This window comes from Mercenaria mercenaria, unplaced genomic scaffold, assembly GCF_021730395.1.
Source record: "Mercenaria mercenaria strain notata unplaced genomic scaffold, MADL_Memer_1 contig_3849, whole genome shotgun sequence".
Classification (NCBI taxonomy): Eukaryota; Metazoa; Mollusca; class Bivalvia; order Venerida; family Veneridae; genus Mercenaria; species Mercenaria mercenaria.
Window position 1 is genome coordinate 1 of NW_026462028.1, and position 21,124 is coordinate 21,124.

Here is a 21,124-nt window from a genome sequence, read left to right on the forward strand (position 1 = left end):
AAGTTGTTTAATTCAGATTTGAATTTTAACAAAGTTTAATATGCCACTACTTAGAATATTCCTATTAAAGATTTGAATGCAAGTCGCTGTCTGTGAAAATGACGCAAGTATTAAGTTGAACCTTTACACATGCCTTCATGCCTTCAGTAACAAAGATTATAACACTCTTACTTAAAAGTAACGAAGATTAAAGACATGTTTGGATATAGCTGTTCCCAAACGAAGACATTTGACTACAGCTTCATACTTTCATTGATACAACGTGCATTTACGGCCGTGCACATCACTTTGCAACCTTTATGTAGCAATTTCGTACTTGTATTCTCATGGTTTTCCAAAGTAATTGTGAAAAATGCTTAGAATTGCTGGAAAACGAATAGCAACGAGTAATGATCAATGTCGGAGCACATCTTGTGCTATATGCCATCTCTGACAATAATTTCAATTGAAAATGACAATTTATCATACCCCAAATAACCAAAAAAGGCTCCATACGTTACCAATTTCTCAGAGTAACAACTGGACGCGGTGGTATTGATATACACCATATAAATTTAAGTAAAGACGTGATATGGAATTATGATCCTTAAAATTGATGCTTATGTTGACAATACTGTATCCATTTTACAACTTGAGCTACTCTTTTATTAAGTACATCTGCAATTAAGCTGTATTTGTCGTCGAATGTCAGACCACCTTGTAGAGGCTGAAATGTTTTGGAAAGCAACAAAAGACTTTTGTATATTGAGCCGTTTCTTAACTGACGCATGAGTGCATTTACTACTGATCGTTGAAAAACACAAACCGTTTTAAGCACAACTTCATAAAATCTTAGCCGTCGTGCTACACAATTATATTTTGCACATTTTGTTAGGAAATAAGACAAGAAAAATGTACTTTCATTGTCGATCAGCCATATTTTCCCATTTTTAGAATGGATTAGGTTTTTTGTATAATTCGAAGAAAAACTTGGATGGTGTCCTCTTCCTTCTGCGAAATTAATCCTGACATACCTGTATATGAAATAATTAGACAATTAAATACATACTGAATACAAAATATGGCAGGAGTTTCACATGATGATAATGGCCATTTAATGTATTGCACATTGCCTATATTTATATTGTAATTATATTCATAGTATTTATGCAGTATAGATATAAGTGTTATCTGAAGACACAAATAAAATATAGATTTGTAAAAAATAACGTATGTTCAGCATTAAGATATTTTGCATGTTATGACATATGAATCAGACGACAATGATACATTACCTGTCTAGATGTGCAGTTAAAAAGTCAAGCAATATCACAGTCCCCCATTGTACAATTTCAGCTATTCCTTCCGGTGTTTTGTCTATAATGTTAGAGGAACTGATAGTGCGACCAGTGATTGGCTGTCTTTTTATAAAAGCATCGTATATGATAGGGGGAAGCCTTGTCTTGGAACTGAAAGCAAGGAAAACAGAACACAAAAATGTCATACAACGATTGATTTGGGCAAATATCTCAAGAAACAAACTAATAATATAGAAGACAAATAATTATGAGGTGTGTTCTATAGAAACCCTGACAAATGCTGTCATATCTTCACATACTATAAAAAATCGATAACACTGTTATAAATTTTAGATGTTTAAGTGTTTAGTCGCAATATCAAAATAATGCTTTCTTTGAAAAAATATAAGTAAATGCTAATTTCCATGGCACCACCATGTGAAGTCCACCGGTCCAATTGTGTTCTTTTTCTTATTTTCTAATCTACGTTGGTGAATGTTTATATGAAATGTTAACGTTCCGCCAATTGCGTCAAATAATACATTTGACATCATGAAAATGCTTTGCAGACATACTGTTTTGGTCATACCCTGAAAATAATTGATGAATGAAGATAAGCGATAATACGTAGTTAGTGTTTTGAATAAAAGATGAACGGAACGACAGTTACTATACTGTATTATGTTAACTGGAAAATGTCCAACAGTAAAATATTTTATCAATGGGATGAGTGGTAACGTGGGTTTGAGAGTATGGCTGACGTTTCGCTGTCAGTTCAGACTTCAGGCGAAAGTAAAGTCACATTTCCTTTATATCGGTAGATGCATTTACAGGTTGGTGTCCCATTTCGTAAACACCACAGGAATATTATATATAATTAGATATGTTTGCTGTTCAGCTTTCCTCTTTAATTGCGTATACGGTTCTTTAAAGGAATATAATATATAATTAGATTTTGTAAGAATAAACACTGTCGCCGTATGAGGCAGACGTGTTTTCTTTGCTTTTAAATCTTACCAGAATAACTCACTAATAAAGTTTTGTGTGGAGATTGTGCTGAAAATTGGATATAATGGATATAAATGTACGTTGAATCTTTCTGAACTACTAGGTTGCAGTATCTTCAGTGATTGTGTGGCTTGCATCCAGTGAAATTTTGATAAATTTCTTCATGAAGTTACATCAGACATTACCTGTCGTTCACTTGTAAAGTATACCTACACTAGAGATCAATTATTGGATAACGGATATACGTTATCGAACGATAGGGGATTAGGGAAACTACACCCTGCGGCATATAGGATCATAAACTTACACAATATAGCCTGTAAAAAGAAAATCCACAGAAGTAAACGAGGTTGTAAAAGTACAGTAATTCCTAAACAAAATGGTGTGAACTTTAAAAAAAAGTGATATACCCTGAGAAATACAATCCGTACAGAAATACAAGCAAACATGTATCCTGCTTTACCTTGAACTGTAGATCTGTTGCTAAAGAAAGATGATTTTTCAGGGATGAGATGGTAGATTTCGCTCTTTTGACTGAAACTTGGACGAGAAACTACATCAGTTTGAAACATCTGACTTGAACCAGAATGGATATAAATTAAGTGTTACTAATATAAAAAAAAGCAAACCGGTGGTGGTATTCTGATCACTCGTAGAAACACGATCAATTTGCGAATGGTAACTCACGGTACTGTTCGAAGATTTAAATATAGTATTTGGAAACTCGTTTTCAAAATTTTGTCCATACACGGCTCTATCGACTGGTTACCAGTTTGTTGTTGATTTCTTTGATTTTACCGAACACATTTTGCCACATTATGAAACTTCACTTATAATTGGTGATTTTAATTTGCTTGATTACAGTGACAAGAGTGTTATTACTAACTTTAAAGATTCCCTTGTAGCAATGGGCCTGGAACAACATGCTGATTTCAGTGCTAATGCAGGAGAACATAGCTAGGATCTAGTCATAACTGAGTCATTTATTGACCTTAATATAGAGAAATGTGAGCCTGGACCATTTTATCTGATCACCTTGATGTTACGGTTCTCTTAGATGTTAAAAAAGAGTATATGCATATCATTTGAAACTTCAAACATTTGAAGTAATCAGAATTTTCCAGTGACCTATGTGCAATAAACTTTGATTCACAGAATATCAACAATGTTGTGAATGAGTTAGAATCGGAAATAGAGGATGTCCTGAATAAGTACGCTCCTCTTAAAGAGAAATCTATAATTCAGAGAGCACCCAAACCATGGTTCAATGAAAAATTGCAACATCTAAAGCAACAAAAAAGAAAATCTGAACGTACATGGAGGCGTTACGGTAACGCAGATCAGTTTGAGTCGTATAAAGCACTAAGAAACGAATTCAATACTTTTTTAATGTTTCGTGAGTTTTTACATTTCATCATTTATATTGTAAGGTTTGTTAAATGTACAGCGCCACTGGATATGTCATTGCATAGAAATTTATAAAATTAATTAATTTCAGTTTCAGTTCTTAGAAATGTGTAGAAAATGCTTTATTGGCGAGAAACATGAAACCACTTGTAGTCGCGAATAATATTGATTAATTTTAATAAGGCAAGGTCACAATGACGAAGGAGTGCTTAAGTGGTAAGATCTTGACCTAGACCTGCAATTTAGGCATTCATATTCAGCGTTTTCTTATTAGCATATTTCCAAATTTTAAACAGGACAAGAAATAACGATATTAGAACATTCTCCTGGTATTTTTTATTAGCTTATTTAAACTGTCATTTAAATATGATAAAAGAGAAACATTATATTATCATAGCAATAATTGACCTCTTAAGGTTTAATGAACGTAATCAGTATATTACCAGTTAATTGACTACATGGCATTTACGGAACCATGTATTTCCACTACCGTCAATGAACAGGCTCAATCAAAATGAACATTCAACATTTTCATTTTTGTCTTATTATACAATCTGTGGAGCTTCTACATTTTCTTTATCGAATAACGTAAGCAATATATAATCAATAACGTTCTCCGCAGGGCATTCGCTATCATAATTTCGACAAAAAGCTAAATTTTACTACCACGTTACAGATGCATTAGTAATTTAAAGATACATTTGCAACAAGGTACATCATTATCTAGCGCGTATGGATATGGTATTAGCAAATTTTGTAAGATTTTGAGTCGAAGCGATTTCACACTTGTCATGGCGCCTTACTAACAGATGTTATGCCCAACAATTTGAGACATATATTTGGTGTTCAGCACTTTTAAAATTAGACGCTACGCTTTCCTCTTTAATTGCGTATATGGTTCTTTAAAGTGTTTTGTTATAATCGCTTACAAGAGTATTTCTGTGTTTAACATAACGTACCATGTGACAATAGTTCGTGGAAGTATTAACTTTGCGAAGTTAAGATATCACACACAGTCCTGTACCTTGGGAACATGGTGTGGATTTCATTTCGGGGAGGTAATTTATAAAGTCTTGTCTTTAAAAATGACAACTTTTGATATAGAAAAGTGAAAAACGTACAAAAATAAGAGAAAGAACCAATAAAATTTCCCGTATAATCTGGTCAACCAAAATTGGTAAAACCAACCCTCATAAAATTGCTATTATTTATTTTTCATAACTGCTATTTTTTGTATCATTTAGGCCAGAGTTTTTTTAATAACTTGGGTTACGGGAGATTTTCCAAAAATGAGCATTAGGAGGAGGGAATAAAAATAAAAATAAAGCAGGAAAATGTTAGCATCGGAAAAAAAAAAAAAAATGAAAAAAAAACACAAAAAATTTTATTTTGTAAAAAGTGCCACTGGGTCAAAAAAAAAAATGTTGTTTCAGGCAAATGTAGATTCACAACACAGTCTAGATAAATCAGACAAGTTATTTTCCCAATTTGAAGCATTTTATTACCCACTTTCTTTATTAAAGCCTCCATGTTGTATGTTATGATATTATGTTGTAGAAACTATTAAATACTTGAATTTTTTTGCATGTTGCTTGCCTGCTTTAAACATATATATAGCTTGCTAATAAATAGAGAAAAAACATGCCTGGCATTGTATTCTCTTTCTGGTGTTGGTGTGATTATATATAGTGTAGTGTAGTATTGTTGTCACATCCTATGCATATTGTGTTTCTGACCTTTTAACCCTTAGCACGCTAAGTTTCTAAAATGGACAGGTTCATCATTCAATTTGGGCAATACCATTTATCATTCGAAGGGGTGTTCACTCAAAATGTACTGACTGAATAGCGAACAGTGCAGACCATGATCAGTCTGCACGGATGTGCAGGATGATCTAGGTCTGCACTGGTCGCAAAGGCAAAACCAGTCGGTTGTACCATTGTAAGGGTTAAGGAAGACGGAAATAGCTTTTCACTTTTTTCTTTTATGATTTATCCATTTTTCATTTATGCTCCGACATGGGCCATTTTACACAATACATGCCAGACAGTCCCAAGCTTGTTAAGTGTGAGGGGTCTCTTAAAAGTTACTGAACTCCATATCTGGCTACAACTTTGAAAGTAATTTGAGGTAGACTTTAAAATTTAAATTGCGAATTTTAAAAACAATCAGCAAAGGTACTACATTCAAACTTACACATACTTTTTCTTTGATAGTTCAAGATTTTGTAATATTACTCAGTTTCAAATGTTTTAGAATATTAAAAGTAATTGGTCCATACATGGAGTTCAGTACCCTTGCAGGGCTTCCATTATGATTCAATTTCATGGAGTCAGGACTGCCTAACATTCAGATTTTGGAGTCCCTCTTAAATTTTCTTGGAGTCCTACATATTTTCACTTTGTAAAGTTACCTTCAATACCATCATCATCATCATCACCATCATCATCATAATCATTACTATCATCATCATACTAATTGGTTCAGAACAGTGCATAAAGTAATAGAATTTAGAGAAAAGGACCACTATAGACTGATTAGAAAACATCTTATTTAACAAAAAATATTTTATTGTTTTTTAAATTTATAGCAACAGTCAGCATTTTATTAAAATCACCAGACTTACTGTTGTTCAGCTACAAAACGAAAATCCACTTAAAAAATCTGAAGTACATTTTACTTGGAGTAGAATTATGTCAAACTACGTCATTCACCTTGCAATACCCAACCAGTTAACTTTTATCCCACATCAAAGAAAATCAATAAAGGAAAATTTTGCCGACACTCCTTTTGATGTCAGCTGCCATGTGCTGGTCGAAATGTGTCAAAGATATCAGTTTTTAATAGGTCAGGAGACAAATTGAATGTTTTTTTTTTCTTCTAAAAATACTGTAAAAGGATTTATCATTGATGAAAATCCAAAGTAAGTAGCAAATTTATTACCGGTCGGAAAAAGTGTATTAATTTAAACTGGATGTGAAATGTCATTTGCTAAAATATAGTTACTTGTTGAGGTTTTTGTGCTGAAATTATCGATATATTTTCCACAATTAAGTTACTTTGTCTTCCGACTTAGGAGCTTGTTTCACCAATTTAATCCAAGCCTTTTGTTGTCTGCAATTAACGCCTTCTAAACACGTCAGCTGATCTGGATAACGGTTTATATTTACAGACGTTCTCTATCAGACACGATACTTTCACACTGTCACTCACCTCAAACACTGCCGGTGTAATGAAGTATTTCGACCCCCATAGAATAATGACCCCCCGGTCATTATTCTATAGAAAAAGTGATCCCCCGGTCATAGTATTATGACCTCCAGATCATAGTACTTTGACTTCCCCACGTGAAGTAAACTGAACCTCACGAAGAATATTGACTCCCATAAAAAAATCGACCCCGGTCATTTGGTCAAATTTAGTGATAACTCATGTATCTAAGGCCTAATTGCTGCATTTTATGCCCCCACCCGGGGGAGGGGGGCATATAGATTTGCCCTTGTCCGTCCGTCTGTCCGTTTGACCATTAGCCCCAGATACCATCACTTGACACAGAAATCAGAGCATTCCGCAACGGGAAAAGGGATTCTATTTCTAGACGCTGTATCTTGGTGTATACATTTTTTTCAGGAAAATAACAATTCACAATACGTTCACAAAACACACCAGTGTCAATAATCCCTGCAAACTTCGGTATTAAATAATTCTTCAGAAGAAAACTGCACAAGAAACTGCTAGCATAGAACTTAGTATTAATAGAAGTTGAAATACTTAGCAGTGGCAGTAAAGTACGGTAGCGGCAACAATAGAAAGTAGTAGTAGTAGTAGTAGTAGTAGTAGTAGTAGTAGTGGCAGTGGTAGCAGCAGCAGCAGCAGCAGAGGAATAAGTGACAGCAACAACAGCAGCAGGAGAAGAAGAGGTAGATGTACAAGACGTATTAGTGGAAGCAGGTATAGTAGTATCAGTAGTAGCAGTTGTAGTAGTAGTAGTAGTAGTAGAAGTAGTAGTAGTAGTAGAAGAAGAAGAAGAAGTTCATGTAGTAATAGCAATAGAAGTAGCGGCACCAGTAGTAGTAGTACAATCAAAATGTTAACTATTGGCAATGGAGAGTATTAGAGTTGTAGATCTAGTAAAATTGCCTGTTAGGTTTGGTGGGGATCACTTTTTAATAGATATTATCGTCGAAAGTCTTTTTAGGAGCCGGTGTTTTACACGGAAAGAATAACTTTTTTAATTGAATAGAGTCCGGAAATTGATTTTGTATGAGAATTCGAATGTAGTAATTTCGGCAGCGAGTATTTTAATGGAAGGAGTCACTTTTTCTATAGAATAATAACCGGGGTCGTTATTCTATGAGATTCGAAGGGAGTCATCTTTAGGGAGTCAGTATTTTACTTGGAGAGGTCAGTTTTTCTATAGAATAATGACCGGGGGGTCGTTATTCTATAGAGTTTTCAAAGGGAGTCAGTTTTTTATAAGGGGAGTCAATATTTTACAGGAAAGGAGTCACATTTTCTACAGAATAATGACCGGGGGGTCGTTATTCTATGGGGGTCGAAATACTTCATTACATCGGCAGTTTTTACGAGGCTGTCGATCATCAACCGCTTTGATTAGTTATGGAGCTGAGCTAGTCACGTCGTTCTAGTAAAGTTACGTCACGGTGTGTATTGATTTTGTCGTCCTTTGAGGATGTCCTTTGTACACGCTGTGATATTTATTGTAGGTTAATAGACACTGTTTTATTTTCCACCACGGAAAGTAGATGCAAGCGTCGGGGAAAATAAAAATAAAATCGCAATTTTGAATTTTATTTTTATTTGGATTTTGGAGAATTTAGGACCGGCGCTCCCGTAACCCAAGTTATTAAAAAACTCTGGCCTAACACTCAATAAATCCGATTCTGTTAATTCATGACTACACAAACTGTTGTTTTAGAGCCCGTTGTATATCAATCACAAGTTTCTCATCCTCTCTCTCTCTCTCTCTCTCTCTCTCTCTATCTCTCTCTCTCTGTATATATATATATATATATATATATATATATATATATATATATATATATATATATATATATATATATATATATATTATAGCAGCGTTTAATACCAAACAACAACATGCATGTTTTTTCTCAACTTGTCATTTCTGTCCCCTATCATAACTTGCAAGGGTTTATATAGTCATAGTTGGAGCTTAATGAGTGCAAATGAGTTCAAATCGTCCTAATAATCCAAAACATTCTAAGATCGATACAATATTTTAAAAGTTTGCCCCAAAAAGATGCGTGCAGTGAGCAATTTTTAGTCATTTCAGATCGTACCGTCAAATGAGATTTCAAATACACACGTATACTCTTGTATCAGTTCTGCTTCTTATTTTCTTATTGCCGTTTAAGAATTTTGGTTTCACTTTACACAGACATAAGCCATTATGAGTTAACGTGGATATTTTATGTCATATTGTGTAGAAGTTAAGTAACAAAAATGTGTCCGCTCTGCAGTTTTCTACCTCATTGAAAAATGTTCGAATAACAAGGTAGGATATATCCAATAATAAGACTTGTAGTATGAGTATGCAACTTTCAATTATGATCTAGATCTTACGATGAGACAAAATGTACAAATTTAGTATTTCATGTCCGCTCTGTAATTTTCAACCGCTTTGATCGATTTTCAAATAAATGGGTGCGCATGTTTGCGAAAAAGACACATCCTAACTCTCTCTCTCTCTCTCTCTATCTCCCTCTCTCTCTGTGTCTCTATTTATATGTATATGCATGTATGTATGTATGTATGTATGTACGTAGGTATGTATGTATGTATATATATGTGTGTGTGTGTGTGAATGTTTTTTTCTGAGGATTTTTTCTTGCTCAATACTTCTGGTCATATGGATCAGTATCTGCACTGGCAGCGATATGCATTTTTTAAATATACACATGTACCGGTATAATGCAACTTCCAATTATGTTGATTCAATATCAATAACAATAAATTAGCTAAATTGTAACGCGGGCAGTATATCATGGACGTTCAAAAATATTCTAGTAACTATGAATGATAAAAAATAACTTGGCACATATTTGCTATAAACTTACGATCTGCTTTAAGAAATATTAAATCCAAATTCATGTTTAAACATATGAACAATTATTTCCTAGTATCTATGCTAGGATAAAATGGACATGTTTGTTTGTATAAACAGTGCTGTGTATTAGTTTAACAGTAGTACACGCCTTATATATTTATAGATTTTGAACAGATGACTGTTAGAATGTAGATCTACAAACACATTTTGTTGACAAATTTCGCCCAATAAGATTCAATTAGATTCAATTGATGATGATTTCCTACATTTTAATCAGTAGCTAAAAATAAGCTTTATTTTAGTAAAAGCTACACATTGGATATCTTTACGCAACTTCATTTATCCTTCCGTTGTAATATAACTTTAACGGAGAGACATGCATTTTTTCTCAAAGGAAATTCTAGCTTTAGTTGTTGCGATATGGGCTTCTTATTCTTATTTTTTTTATTTTCTATTATTGCCTCGCGTCAGAAAAATTTATACTTAAAACATTTGAATTTCTGCAAAAAAATTGCCACAGGTAATATACTCATAATACAATATAAAACAATATATAAAGCATTTTTGTTTGTAAATAAAATTGTTTGAATACTATATATATGTCTGAAACATGTTTTAACTGACAGAAATATGTTCAAGTATGACAAAGATTTAATTGAAATTACCACGTCCCAACCACGCATCCTCCGTACAACATATCTTAGAGATGTACATTTACACCAGAAAACATAGACAATGTAATACAAATAGACAATAAAAAAACAACAACAAAAAAAGCAAAACAACAGAAACACAGTTGGGTATTGTCTTTTAAACCGCCGTAAATTATAAATGACAAGACGTGAAAGCCATACTTATAGCGATCCAAATATATAACTATAATTAAAATGAGTTACGGCTACTGCTGATATTCATGCAGATTTGAAATGACAAGCATTGTTATTTTCTTTTACTAATTTAAGTTCTTCCTTACAAATGGGGGATATTATTCTCAGTTTTGCGATATTTATATTTAAATAATGTAAAACTATATCGATTTCTATGAAATGTACATCTTTATTGAAGAAGAATAGTAATAGTAGAAAAGGGTAAACTTGATTACCTATTACTGATCCACTCAATCAATGTCACAATTTGATTTTCTTCCCATGATAGTGACGATATGTTCACTTGTTTCCAGAAAACTGACGTTGCATTTGTTTTTACGAGAAACGCTAGTGGGACATTATTCATGTGAAGTAAACGTGAAAGATAGAATGTCAACACTTCACCTGTAATGATATGCATCTCCTGTCAATCCTGTACAGTGTTGATTAAATTAAATGTAGCAAACATTAGAATTTCAAATAACATTTTTATATGTAACAGTCCAATCAATCAATGTTTTGTTATGTTGCTCTTTTACATCTGTGTATGTTATTTTTTTTTCTTTACAACGTACATTAAAACATTACAGCCAGTAAAGTTACTTGAGATTACAGAATAAATTGTGACTAAAAAACAAAGAAAATATCAAACAGGGAATGCCATGTTCCAAAAACGCAGCCTCCCCAAAACGAAACCCACAGCACGCAGACGTGCACACTACAAACACACACACACACCCGCGCGCGCGGTCGAGCGCGCGCACACACACACGCAAACACACGCACGCATGTGCGTTTGTAAACATAGCCAACTGGGTAATTTCGTATGAATACACACCAACAAACCGAGGATACGCCACGAACCGGGGAATTCCCCAGTTTAATCTAACAATGCCACGTTAATCCTTACCTTGAAATAATTCATCTCTCGAAATTTGAGCCTATTCTGAGCGATAAAAATTTATTCCCCTGTTTGCAGGTTCTAGTCATACACATATCTCACACACAATTAGAATTTTACCAGAGTGTGTATCCTTCGCAATTTTCTGCAGTTCCCCAGTTAACCTGTATACAACTCGTAGCACATACACACCAAGGTTTAAATCATTATCACTGATAAACACATGTTTTCGTCATTTTAAGCTCATGGGTGAAATAATAATGTTGATCATTAATTAAATACCAATCATATATGTTTTCACCTTCACAAGACGATATTATATATCTATGTTTCCGAATATCTTGTCCGGCTTATCGTTTCACCATTTTGCTGTTATTGCCATGTTAATAAAATGTTTGATAATAGAAATATTGAATTGAAATTATTATAATATTCAGGAGCATCACTCAAAATATACAGTTTATTTATGATATATCAATATATATTCATTTTACTTTCAACTTCAAGCGGTGCTTATATATGCTTTGCTTTTTCCGGAAATATCTGTCAGTATTACATCTATAAAGAATTCACAACGGTTAATGCAATATGTTAACAGATGACACCACTACAGCTATATTTCAAAGTCTATAGTTGTTAAAAAGAACGTTTGTACCCGCTCAAAGAAAAGCAATATGAACGTATTGAACAATTTCTGTTCGAATTAATATACTTTTTCCACTTTATTTTGCATTTCGTTAACTCTTCTAAATTCTTCATATCATATATATCTTTATTTACATTTCGTTAATTCTTCTAAATTATTGATATCAATTATTTCTTCATTTTAAATTTATTTATGGTAATTCGTTCGGTATACAAACGGCCTATTACCGGTAAACTGAAATTTACGACTTGCAACTTGAATACGGCATGACTACTTATTTTTAATGAACTTGCTAAGTATTATTTATAGGGTGCAGGTATGGGCACCCGAACAGTCACTGGTATTTCAGCGGGGTTCACACGGTTCCTGCGCCCTGTTTGGGCGATTTCATAACTAAGCCAATTCTTTTTAAATTCTTCAACAATTCAAACCTTCATCTATATATAAAACAATTGTGTGGTATTTATTATATCAATAGAAAATAAACTTTACACTAAATTTTTAGCGAAAAAAAAACAGGTTGTCGGCCAAATCAGTTTTTTTTATTTGGCCAAATAACACTACTGATTGAACAATACTTGTTCATTCACAAAGCCAGTACCTTAGTTTTTTTTTGCAATGCAATAATTATAATTTTTAAGCTATGTTTTATTCATGTATTTTGTAAATATTCGCAAAAAAAAAAAAAAAAAAAATAATTATGTACAAACACTATCCGACATTTTACTCGGTATGTTTGTTAAATCCGTTTAAAGAAACGTTATTTTGAATTCATTTAACATTGTAAATAATGTAGATCTAAACTTTGTATACATTTTACCGCCTTTTTACGCGACGTTGTTTAACGACGTCACGTCCGTTGTTTTTATTGTTAGTCTTCCCTGATGAAGGCTTAACGCCGAAACGTTGGAAGTTAATAATTATCTATTGACAAACGCTACACGTGTTGTTGTTGATTTTTCTTGTTTATTTTTCTTTTTTATTTGTAAATATTCGCACTAACTTATATTTGTTTCCGCTAAATAGCGGTTACTTCGAGTACAAAGTTGATTTTTACATTGCATATGTTGCATTTTAAATAACGTTTAATTTAGGGTCTCGGGTTTATTCATCTTCAGCCGACATAGGTGCTTATTATTGTTAAAAGGCCAAAGTTTGCAGGTCTCTCAAGGCTTCCTTTTGGTTAAGGGAAAGAAATAAGTTGTATACCTCTAACTTCACTCCTGGACCAACAGTTTAGCAATACAGTACAGAGTTTTTGGTCTCCCAAAAGTAAAGTAGATACTAATACCTCTCAAATTACTGTCCTGCATTTGCAAAACGGCTGCATTTTTTATGTTCATTACCTCCTACGATGTTTATATTATCAGCTGTCTACTAGTAATGCAATTATTGATGTCAACAGTAATAAATACTGCAAAGCCGAGTTTTATTTATGAAGTATTTGTCAAATTTAGAGACCACATAAATCATAACACTAGTACATTATCTGATTGATATTACCTACCACACAGCAAAGAAAAGGTCACAAGGATCTGACTCCAGTACGTTGTTAATACTGTTTAAACAAGCCCAGATCATAGCAAAGTCGTGCAATTATCTTAACACGGAATGTTCATGCTATTTTCGCGCGGCTTTTGTTCAGCGATCGCCATGTATATAAATTCATGTTACAAAAATGTTTCAACAAAGCATAGGCTACGAAATGCGTTGTACATGTCCGAAATATTTGTAGTTTACGAAGGTTCTAATAAAATGATAATGCTGCGGCTGCACGGGTTTATTAACATTTGTCAAAATATGGAGATCGTGAGACATCAATAAACACATGGAAAACAACAACAAAACAATTTTTAGCTTATAGACTTATGCAAACAAAACTTAATAAATTTAGATGTTCACGTTACGGACAGATATATCCTGTAGAAAAATGTCACCAGAATCTGCAACCTGAAGCACATTATTTTAATACTTATAGTTCTACAGAACCGTCTATGATTTGCTGTATTTTAACAAGCATCTTACCTTTGTAAACTATCGCTTTTAGAATTATACAAACAAAAAAGTTGTAACACAAAAACGAAAGTTTCTTTTTGTCGAGGCCATTGATATATCAAGTGTTATCATTGACGGTCTCGTATATGTGTAAAGTATGAAATCTCAAAGTTTCAGTGTGCTACACATACCAAGGGTAATTTTTACAATACATAATGCTCATTGACCAAAAGGAGAATTTTTCCTACCACTGACATTTTTATATTTCAACTCTAAGTATGAATATGGCATACAATTATCTGCACATAATATTTGCTTCAACTTCAGGTCCGTAGAAAAACGACGTTTTAAGAAATTTTGTTTGATGATCAGTTTTGTACATTCAATGATATATCATACCGTATGTACATTGCGGTAGCACTTAATGTGGTATTTTTTGGAAACGAAGAGCGAAAATGATTGGTGATTGAACTGACAGTGCTAATGAAAAAGAAACAATAACAGTAATCTACAGATGAGTTCCCAAGGTGTCAGAAAATACAATATGTTATGTATTGAATGAATTCCGATATCTTCATAACTTATCACACATGTACTAATCGTTAATGGAAATTTGAAAACAGAAATTTTATTGCCGGGGCTGTGACAAAAAAGGAGTTTTATTGAATAGAAGGCTTTCAAATACACAACGACATTATTCATTGTTACATATAAGATTATTTCATACTTTATTCATGTAACTGACCAACACGAAATAAGACATTTCCCTATTCGACGACACTCTAACGGGTGCAAGTATATTTATTTTTGTTTTGACAGTGGCATACATATGCTTTACTGGTATTAATAGCATTGAAATACTTCTTTTTTTCTGGGAAACACACATATATCAAAATCATGAAAATACTTTAGATAAAACAAAAACAATATCAAATGCATTTAAAATACCTATGACTGATTCATTTTACTCTTCCTTGATCAGAATGATTTTTACACGAGCATTACTGCATGAAAGTGTTATATACGATATACGTTTGCATTTGATAGAAAAATACTTATATGCTTTGTATTGCGGTCAATTCAGCTGTTTCTTCAGTTTTCATTCTCCTACCTTTGTAATTATACTATATATACGTTTACGTGATTGAAACTCTAGTAAGTATTGTTTGCAATTAAATCATGTTCAGTTTCGAAAAAGGAAAATCATCATAAAATTGGGAAAAAGATTTTCTCAGAGTGGGATCCGAACCTATGACCCTCACAAATTCTGTGTAAAGTGAACGTACTAGTGAAGCCTGGTTTTCTAAAAATAAGATAAAAACAAAAACTTCTTATACGAAAATAAATTGGTAACCAAAACTGCTGTTTGTTTCATTCTTTGTTAATATTAATTACGATTTTGTCAGGCAAGAATTATTGATTTTCATGCAAAAATCAGAGACTGCGTATCATTGCGGAGGTCGAATGAACGATTCCCCGATATTTGATTCTTGTTTCCACATATCAAACCTGAAATGTTATTTTGCAAATATGCGCAAATATTCCAAGAAAATCAACTTTTCGTTAGCCTGTTATCGGATAAAAATAAATGCTTTGTCACTGTTATTCTTTCTGATTTGATGTTATGTGCTCTCGGCGATATATGACCATTTTGTGTCGATTCGCCGTAAAACCCAACTCACTCACTAAGGTTATGTGCTATATTATTCAAATTAATTACCTCGATAACTCTATTGTTTTCGTCTTAATTTTAACACAACTTTGCCTTCACTCTCAGCGAGGGTCATGGGTTCATATCCTACCCTGGGAACGTCATTTTTTACCATTTTGTAATACCTTACTTTTTGAAACATCATGATTAAATAGCAAACGGCACTAGAGTTTAAATCAATATAATGTATACAATGTATATACAGTTGTATAATGATATAATATTTCAAAGGTAGGAACACAACAGCTGAAAAATATGTTTAATATTACCCCGATTGGGAAATAATCTCAGTGGTAAGTTGCCTGTTATTTTTGTTGTACTCGAATATACATGGTTTCCTTAATCCGAATGATTTTTATAGGAACCACTAATATGTTTTGACTGTTAATACTGTCTTTGGAACGAGTAGAATTCAACTGCAAATGGTAGCATGTTGGTCTACAATATTGTGTCTGTAAATCAGTTCTTTTATTTAGACAGAATTGAAGGAAAAATTGTCTGCCTAGCACAGCTTTGTGAATGCCTAATGGAAAATTTTAGGTAAAACATGAAGAAGGAACTACAGTATACAATATTACTTAATATCGAAGTTCAACAATTATTGCAAGCAATGCAAAGTGACTGAAACACGAAATTGATACAAACAGATACTGTTTTGTGCTATATTATATCTCGGCATCACGTATCTAGTTCGTTCTTTGATTGTTCTATGTCTTTTCATAAACAGTTATTTTAATGTAAACATCTGACGTTTTTGATTGAATGTCGAAGGATTGACGTACTACATGTACTTACAAACAGAATATAGATTTTCCTCTATTGACTGACCGCCGCTGTGTTCGGGTGGATAGAGTCGCTGACTTAAAATCACTGTAATCTCTCACTGATTAAGAGGCATGGGATCGATCCCTGCAACCGACCGTATCACTTCATGTAAGGAAGATGACAGTTTCTTACGGAGGATGGGTACTAGTAGTGGATCTTTCCAGGAACGATTGTTGGGTAAACTGTCCGCTTGACATAACTTAAATACTGTTTAAAAATGGCGTTAAACCCATCAAATCAAATTAAATCCCTCGACTGACGTACTCATATATATGTTATGTAACAGGTGCTTCCGCATACACCATTTTAATAGCTAGTTACTCGTTTCAACTATACACACGCACCCGTTTAGTTATACACTTGTACCTCATTTAGTCTTTACACTAATTCCCCGTTTTGTTGAAACACACAGTTCCACATTTCATCGATACACAAACACCCGGTTTGTTACACATTTACCTCAATTGGTTTAAACACAACATTCCCCGTTTTGTATGTGAAAAATCTCATTGCTTAACAATTGAAGATAGCTTCTAAAGTCTCGGATAATTTAAAAATGATAAGAATAAGAGTTGATAGAAATATGATGATTGTATCTGCAGAAATAAAGAAGTTCCCAGTTGGTAGCTTTATAACTTAAATCTCCGATTAGTTGCGTTCACACACACACACACACACACACATACACTCGCATACAAAGCAAACACACGAGGACAAAACGAACAAATAAAGGAACACAGTGGGGCACCGCCTTGGAACGGAAAGTGGCAAAAACACTACTGTGGAGCTTAAACCGGTTTATAGTGCGCACCCAACCTTACTCTTACCCCCACCTTGTTCCAAAGACACGTGACAGTGTAAATAAAAGTAATCCCCGTCCGGTGAATCTCTAACACACGTAATGGAAACAAAAAGGCATGGCATGTAAAACACAAAAATGCTCCTGTATAAATATATAAAAAGCAAACCTTAAGAATCAAAAACGTATATAATCAATGCCTTTGCAGAAGACAGAGCAACAAGAGAAACACCCTTAAGGGCCTGACGAAACAGACCGGAAGACAGGTATCAACACAGTTCAGTCCTGTGGGATTTAAAAACTGCTTATCATAGAGTCCTCCCCCTCTTCCGTAAGACAAAATCAAAGAGGGAAGCGTAGTGTCCAAATGTAAACGGGTTGAACACTAAACATGCGGTATGCCTCAAAACAATTGGGTCGTAACCTTTTTTAATAAAACGTTTTATAATTTTACCAAATACAGTTGGAAAATAACCATGACCCAATATCTTACGAAGTTTGTAAACCATATCACCATAAAAAACGGGTTTTTGAAATACCTTCTCGCAGAAGTGTCTTTAAATTACTATTGAATTTTAAAACTAAATCAGAATTACGATAGTAAAATGTAGCAAAATATTTAGGCAATTTGTAATTATATATATATAGCTTTTCTGAAGAAGTTTGCTTGTAATATATTGATTTCGTTCATTGAAATCCTTGACATGACTACATGCTCTGGCAAACCGAATTAATTGAGAAATATATACCCCATAAGATGTAGCCTGAGGTACATCCGCATCCAAATGGGGAAAACTTACAATACTAAAATTAAAGTCATCCCTCTTGTCATAAATTTTGGTATGTATAAAATTGTCATAAATAGAGAGATGTAAATCTAAAAATGAAGCATCAGTATCCGAATTGTTAGTTTTAATTAACTGAAGCTCCATAGGATAAATAGTATCCACCAACTGACCAAAAGTCGGTTTATCCATATTAAGAATATCATCCAGATAACGTGATGTATTATTAAATGCAGTTATAATGTCTGCCTGCGTATCTGGAGAAAGGCTCAACATAAAGTCTCTTTCATAACAATATAAAAACAAATCTGCGACAACGGGTGCACAATTTGTTCCCATGGGAATACCAATTACTTGTCTAAAAACTGCATTCCCAAACCTGATGGAAATGTTGTTCAATAAAAAGAAAAAGGCTTTACAAACTTCGTCACAGGTCCACATTGTATAATGTTTAATGATACTGTTAGTAAAACAAGAGGGCCAAGATGGCCCTAGGTCGCTCACCTGAGAAACACACCATAACAGTGTAAACATGTTTGACCTAGTGATTTCATGGAAACAAATATTCTGACCAATTTTCATTAAAATTGGACCAAAAATGTGGTCTCATAAGTGTAAACAAGCATTTCCTTCAATTTGACCAAGTGACCTAGTTTTTGAGCCAAGATGACCTACATTCAAATTTGACCTAGATTTGATCAAGGCAATCATTCTGACTAAATTTCATCAACATCAACTGAGAAATACATCCTCTATCACATACACAATGTTTTTCTTTGATTTGACACAGTGACCTAGTTTTTGACCCCAGATGACCCATTTTCTGACCAAAATTCATGAAGATCAATTGAAAAATACAGCCTCTATCGCATACACAATGTTTTTCTTTGATTTGACCTAGTGACCTAGTTTTTGACCCCGGATAACCCATTTTCAAACTCGGCCTAGATTTCATCAGGATTATCATTCTGACCAAAATTCATGAAGATCAATTGAAAAATACAGCCTCTATCACATACACAAGGTTTTTCCTTGATTTGATCTAATGACCTAGTTTTGGACCCCAGATAACCCGTTTTCGAACTCAGCCTAGATTTCATCAAGTTTATCATTCTGACTAAAATTTATGAAGATTACTTGAAAAATACAGCCTCTATTGCATATACAAGCTTTTTCTTTGATTTGACCTAGTGACCTAGTTTTTGACCCCAGATAACCCATTTTCAAACCCGGCCTAGATTTCATCAAGGTAATCATTCGGACTAAATCTTATGAAGATCAGTTGGAAAATACAGCCTCTATCGCATACACAATCTAAATGTTGATGGACAGACGACAGACGACAGACGGACGCCGGACATTGAGCGATCATTGCTCAGGTGAGCTAAAAAGCGTTATTAAAATTGCAAGCGAGAAATGTAGCATTCTCCCGGGCAAAAAAAAGCCATCTTCGTCTGGTCTTTTACTTTAGAGCGTTCATGATCGTTGACGATCTTTTCTACTTGACTGGTTCATGTAAGATGTGTTTCAGTTAAGAACAGCTCCAACAATTTGAAAACGCATTGCTTAATTAACGAATCTTCTGAAATAATCTGTAAAGGCCAGGCTTCTTCTGAACACAGAAATTTTCATAAAATAAGTCTCTCTCTCTCTCTCTCTCTCTCTCTCTCTCTATATATATATATGTATATATATATATATATATATATATATATATATATATATAAGAAAAACATCCAATGGGTTTCCTCTATCTGTATTTCTGTCTACCTACCGGTTTCATATCATACTCATCAGGGCAGACATACAAAAAAATGTTTTTTTGTATGTCTGCCCTGATGATTATGATATGAAACCGGTAGGTAGACAGAAATACAGGTAGAGGAAACCCATTGTATGTTTTTCTTTTTTATTTATTATATACTTGTCCAGGAGTAACTTTTAATATTTTCTATTATATATATATACTACTTAATTGGATTAGAGTTATTAAATATGTAAAAATTGAAGGCATCTTGATTCATCTTTTTTCAGCTATTTAATTCAATGCATTTTTGAAATATAAATATATATATATCCTTATTATACCTGGTATCTGGGAACCTAATTCTATTCATTCCGTAAAGGTACCGTTAGATACACCTGGTATCTGGGAACTTTCTTTTGTTGTCATATATCATCAACAAAAGAACGTTCCCACAAACCAGGTCGTAGTAGATATATATACAAATTTTAAAGTCCCATTTTCTTGCAAAATTCGAAACTTCTGTGAGCTATAACAGTGCTCCGTCAGGGATAAACTTTTCACTAATTCCCCATCCGGCCTTTATAGCTTTTATTCTGTTAATGATTGTATGGCTCTCCATTTCTGGGCCGGGATCTCTTTGACATCAAAATTACCCCTATAATAATCAACTACAATCAAATAACTTTTATTCTCCCAGGTGAATAGATTTGTACCTAAAATTTGTCATGGTTAATCAGGTACTTCTGTTGACATCAGTGACTCTCTAGGGCTGCAAACAAATGCTACATTTAAGTACCGTGTTATTTTGTGTCTGCAGAAATACCTGGCCAAACAGTCACATCAGCTGCTCTCCTGCCACGTTTTTACCCTCATATGACCAAATTGTACTAACTGTAACATCTTTGATTTAGTCATGATTATTATATTGTCCTTCTTAAATAAGACGCCAACTACAGTTAACAGTAAATCTGACTTTGTTGTGGACACTGATTTTGGGCTTGTAGCCAACCTTAAACTATAACAAATTCAATAGAGTCAGTTGGCTGTCTTGATCAGTTAAGGATTT

At 33.6% G+C, this 21,124-nt stretch overlaps 1 protein-coding gene across 2 annotated transcripts in view; it reads right to left on the reverse strand.

The window, feature by feature from the left end:
- Window positions 1-6: 6 nt before the first annotated feature.
- LOC123548280 (four-jointed box protein 1-like) overlaps window positions 7-21,124 on the reverse strand; it is a 42,800-nt gene continuing 21,682 nt past the window's right edge. For both annotated transcript variants that reach the window (XM_045335421.2, XM_045335420.2), the window contains exons 3-5: window positions 10,886-11,054; window positions 1,275-1,448; window positions 7-1,013 (exon numbers count right to left, since the gene is read on the reverse strand). In XM_045335421.2, coding sequence (XP_045191356.2) covers window positions 587-1,013; window positions 1,275-1,448; window positions 10,886-11,054 — 770 coding nt within the window. In that variant the 3' untranslated portion in view covers window positions 7-586. The remainder of the gene's footprint in view (window positions 1,014-1,274; window positions 1,449-10,885; window positions 11,055-21,124) is intronic.